This window comes from Pollicipes pollicipes, unplaced genomic scaffold, assembly GCF_011947565.3.
Source record: "Pollicipes pollicipes isolate AB1234 unplaced genomic scaffold, Ppol_2.1 Scaffold_4922;HRSCAF=5814_pilon_pilon_pilon, whole genome shotgun sequence".
Classification (NCBI taxonomy): domain Eukaryota; kingdom Metazoa; phylum Arthropoda; class Thecostraca; order Pollicipedomorpha; family Pollicipedidae; genus Pollicipes; species Pollicipes pollicipes.
Window position 1 is genome coordinate 2,735 of NW_023596586.1, and position 4,992 is coordinate 7,726.

The following is a 4,992-nucleotide window of genomic DNA, read 5'->3' on the forward strand; positions in this document are numbered from 1 at the left end:
CTGCCCACCACCCAAGCACACAACCCGCTGTAGTCGCCGCTGACGAAGCCGGTGTGACGAGGTCGACAGGGGTCGCCGCGGGCCAGCGGCGCAAGACGACCGGCCGCGGCCGGACTCCCGTGTGGTCGACCGCCCGCCAGCGCTGGACTCCTCTCGCGGATCGCGGTGAGCGGGCCGGCGACCTCAGGCTAGCTCGGGTCAGTCCGGTGTTCCTCGGGTCGCGGACCATCAGCCGTGTCTGGTCCTGCTGCGGTGCCGCACGGTAAGAGCTGGGCCAGGCCTCATTCCCAGCCCCTCCCTTCCTCTGCGGGCCTTAGGTCTCCTTGTCACGCGAAAAAAAAAACAAAGCGAAACGAGGAACGCAACGACAACATCTCACAAAGATGATTGGGAGACGCCAGCACGCCTGCCGAGCACTGTCACTAGCAGGGAGCTGGACTAGTTCTCGGCCACCATGGCGCCGAACTGGTGGTAGAAGGTGGTGACGATCCTCTTGAGCGGGTCCACCAGCAGGTAGAGGAAGTTCTGCGGATGCCCCCGGGTCGCGCGGCACCAGGGTCGCCGCCGTCAGGCGGACCTGGCCGTGACCTTGAGCACGTGACTGATGACGGTCAGGCCGGCGGAGTCGGCCGACTTGCAGACGCTGCGGCGACACAGCGCCGGTCAGGGCCGGCCGCAGCCGGTGGCCCGGGAGCGGCGAGGTGGCGGGACCACCGCTGACGCGCCTGGAGCGGGCGGCCCCCGAGGGAACTGCACCCTTCTGCATTCCACACCCTGAGTGTGCATGTCGATAAAGTATCCGACAGTAACTACATCCACGTGTAGTGACTGTGGTGAACTGTAGTGACTGTAACGACTGGTAAACTGCATTGGGCTGTTGTGACTAGAAGTCTGTAGGGACGAGTAGACTAGTGACTAGTAGACTGTAGTGACCGTAGTAGACTGTAGCGACCAGTAGACTGCAGTGACTGTGGCGACTGCACCGACTGTAGTGCACAGTCACATTGCACCAGCCACCGGAGGGTGTTCCTGTCGGGCTGCTGGCGCACCGCCGCCAGGGGGTGTTCCCTGTCGGGGCCCGCTGGCGCACAGCGCGGTCGCCCACCTGACTAGCTCCTTGTAGATGAGTCGCGTCGCGTCGAGGTAGGGCTGCACGCTGTCCTCGTACTGGCACCAGCGGCCGCCCAGCGCCAGGTGCGCCAGCAGCCGGTACAGAAACTGGCGCCGCTCGTCCGCCGCGAACACGCCGTCGTAGTCGGACTCCTCTCCTGCCAGCAGCTGCCGCCGCCGCCGGCCGGTGAGGCACAGGCCGCCCGCCAGCGCCGGCGCGTCGGCTCCCAGCTCGCTGTGTCGGCGGCCCCTGACCTAGGCCGGCGGCCTCTGACCTCGGCCGGAGGTCACGGTTAGCGGTCATGGTCAGCCGTCAGCGGTCAGAGGTCACGGTTACGGGCAGCCGCCGCGGTCAGAGGCCACGGTCACGGTCAGCCGCCAGCGGTCAGAGGTCACGGTCACGGTCAGAGGTCACGGTCACGGTCACGGTCACGGTCAGCCGTCAGCGGTCCGAGGTCACGGTCACGGTCAGCCGTCAGCGGTCAGAGGTCACGGTCACGGACAGCGTTGGTGTCATGAAATTACTCTGGATCGTAATGAAACCACCAACGACACATTTCGATCTGACATATGATTTATTGCAGTTACATTTCAGCCACAAATCAAACTGCCCACTGAAGTGAGCAACTGGCTTAGCCGAAGGTGAATGAAACCGCGCTAGGTCTTGCGGAGGAAATTGGTTCAGATGGTGGGGACCAGGGAGACTGATGAGAAAATCCCTCAAAGATCATTGGCTCATGAAAAAATATCAACCGTCGAGAAGGTAAACAATTGCCAAGCAAAAGATCATGCGATGACCATCGTACGCGCCTAATCTAGAGATATCTGGGTGCACTCAGAGTTCGGCAAGATAGGTGTCACGTTCCCTCACAATCATTCTCAGGCACGAACACTGTATCGTGCAATATATTACTCAGAAGAATACTTGGCCTGTGTATACTTCAGGAGATACGCACCTTGCGGAGCTCATCCGCCAGCACCACATCGCCTACCCAGACCTCCATACACTTCCTGATGGTGCCGTCCTCCCTGACGACGCCGCTGTCGATCAGCTTGTCGAACATGGCCAGCGAGGTCTCGGTGCAGGGCACCTCCTCGACCGACACCGCCTCGGCGGGCGCTCCTACCGAGGTCCAGAGGTCAGGTCACGAGGTTCAGAAGTCAGCTTAGTGGAAAACGAAGCGGACACACATTGTCAATGGTGCGTCATGTTTCAAAGAGCAGACTTGATCATGTTTCAGAGTGCAGACTTCATCATGTTTCAAAGAGCAGACTTCATCATGTTTCAGAGTGCAGACTTCCCGGTTAGCTTAGGTTCGTGGCCTGTCATTGCCTTTTGAACGGCATGGCACTTGCATGGGAACAAACGATGTCACTAAGTACGAAATCAATATAACTCCGATATATTACCCTGATGAAGTGAAGGTCACCAGGGTCATGGCTGACGACGGGGTTGTGACAAGGACCACTCATGACCATAACACGCTGGAAGGTCAGGAAGTGACCCAGTTAGATAGATCAATTATGAAGACCGCAGCAAGACCGCACTATGATACATTGCCGGAATATCTCAATTGCATCAACGTTTAGGACCCGCATATTCAGATTTAAGCTGTCCTAGGTCCCTGATTTGAAATGATCTGGACTGAGAAATGTTGTAGTGTACGTGAATACATACACCAGAAAGCATCGAAAATTTCCAAATGGATAGCTTAAACTGTTTTCCAACTGTTCCTGCAGGGTCATGGGGGACGAGTGGAAGCCTGACCTCTTCTCAGACAGCGCAAAGTTAAGAGGGTGCCGTGGCGGGCTGATGTCCCGTCATATGATGACCCTGGACATTACGGCATGACGGCACTGTCCCGTCGGACCGTAGTGTTACGCACCTGACCGCTGCGACATTGCGACATTGCGACCGTCATCACGTGACACACAAAACGGCGATCACCCCGATCACCAGCACAGACGGTGCGCGCGGCCAGACACGGACGCCAGGCGGCGATTCCGATCAGGGGGGGGGGGGGGGAGGGGGCTCTCATTCCGTACGGAAGACATTGGAGGCTGGGACCCGGGCCCTCTCTGGACGAACACGACAGGCCCGGCCCTGTGGCGTCGACAACAGACACACCACTGAAAACGGCAGCGTGGGAACGCCCTGCCTTTGAAGGCGATCTTCAGCCCACGGCTCTAACGCAGCCCTGACTCACCCAACACACACCAGCTCCCCGAACTGCTGAGGACCTTCAGGGTCGACAAGACTTCCGTATCCGCCAAGAACTCCTGAGGGACAGAATGTGTATAATAATGCGAAAGATAGCGTGACACGAGGTAATGTAGGAAGAGGGCAGCGCAGCCAACAAGCAATGACCGTGACCGTGCGCCCGTGTGTCTTTGCCCCGCCTCAGCCGGAAACGCTGATCTTCACCGTTGCGAGAGCGCAGCTCGCCGAGCTCGAACGAGACAAACGCGTCCGGAGCTAGCGCATATCCAGGGAGCGTTACTGACGCACAGAGGCACCCGGCCGACGGGCGGGGAAACACCTCGTCCCACAAAACAGCACGAGGCGTGTGGCCTGGATCCCCGTTTACTGGCATAGCGACCATGGACTCTTGACTGATAGCTCGGCTGCTTTTTTAGTCACAGTCCCAATACCGACTTGCCCCTGGAGCGAGCAAGCCTCTCTCACCTTCACCCAGTCCTTCGCTTCGTGGACGCCGAGGTGCTTGTCGTAACAGTACGCCTGCACTGATATCCTGCCCAGCATCGACCTGCGGAATAAGGCGGAACGGTCGGCGCTGCCATTGGTCACACACTGTCCGTCCGATGTGTCGCTCGATCAGACACCAGACACCTGATCGCTTGATAGGACACCTGATCTCTTGATCAGACACTCGATCGCTTGATAAGACACCTGATCGCTTGACCAGACACTTGATCGCTTGACCAGACACTTGATCGCTTGATCAGACACTTGATCGCTTGATCAGACATCTGATCGCTTGATCAGACACCCGATCGCTTGATCAGACGCTTGATCGCTCGATCAGAAGCAGCCCGACGGGCACTGGCCACTGCCAAAGCTGGAACTAGCATTCAATACGTTTCTACAGCGGCAGCTGGTTACAATTTACACACCGAATCCACGGCGCTAGCGGAGGCATAGCTTCCCAACACAATGCACGGATACAGCGGGACACCAACGACAGAACTGGTACGGCATGCCTGTCGGTGGGAGCCCCCGGCAATACGAACAGGCTGCTTTTTCAATGCTTCAGGCCATCTGACGTGACTACCGCCATGCGTTCCGTTCGGCAACTGTTCCCCCCCCCCCCCCCCGCGCGACGATAGTCTTGGACCCGGCCTGGTCGTCTTCGCCGCGTGGAGGAGAACAGGACTTGTGCCGGCCAGGCTCCGGCGGCCTTGAACGTACGTGCAAAAGCGCAGTGCATACCGTGCGGAAGCGCCTCAGTCGGACAACCCCATGATTCGACAGGCAAAACAATCCACGTCGCACAGCGGGCGGGACGAGGGTGACCGCCCTTCCCGCCGGTCTACGCTGTCCGGTAACGGACAGAGCATCGGGTGTCGGGCGGCGAAGGGCTGCAGCCGATCGTCTGTGTGGTTGTTTGGACCAGTGCCAATTATGCGTCGCTATATCTGAGCTCGCAGATACGAACAGCGTCTGGCGCTGGGGGTTCAGGTTGATACAAGTAATATGGGAGGGACGAAGTTCTCCAAATGTGTATTTTTTCGGTCCCGGATGAGGTGTGCTGCGAATGGAGAACAGAGGAAAATATGAGAGAAATAGTAGGCCCGCCCAAAAGAGAGCCAACGCTCCATCCACGGCTCGGGTCGACGCTGGAGGACAGCAAAACAAGACAG

The 4,992-nt window shown here is 58.5% G+C and overlaps 1 protein-coding gene across 1 annotated transcript; it reads right to left on the reverse strand.

The window, feature by feature from the left end:
- Nucleotides 1-438: 438 nt before the first annotated feature.
- Nucleotides 439-4,271, reverse strand: LOC119101910 (cilia- and flagella-associated protein 300-like). Its single transcript, XM_037225300.1, has 6 exons — nucleotides 4,246-4,271; nucleotides 3,797-3,878; nucleotides 2,997-3,003; nucleotides 2,067-2,233; nucleotides 1,111-1,167; nucleotides 439-525 (listed from the first exon to the last, which is right to left on the reverse strand). Exons 1-6 carry the CDS (start codon nucleotides 4,269-4,271, stop codon nucleotides 439-441), a joined length of 426 nt encoding a protein of 141 aa, XP_037081195.1.
- Nucleotides 4,272-4,992: the final 721 nt, after the last annotated feature.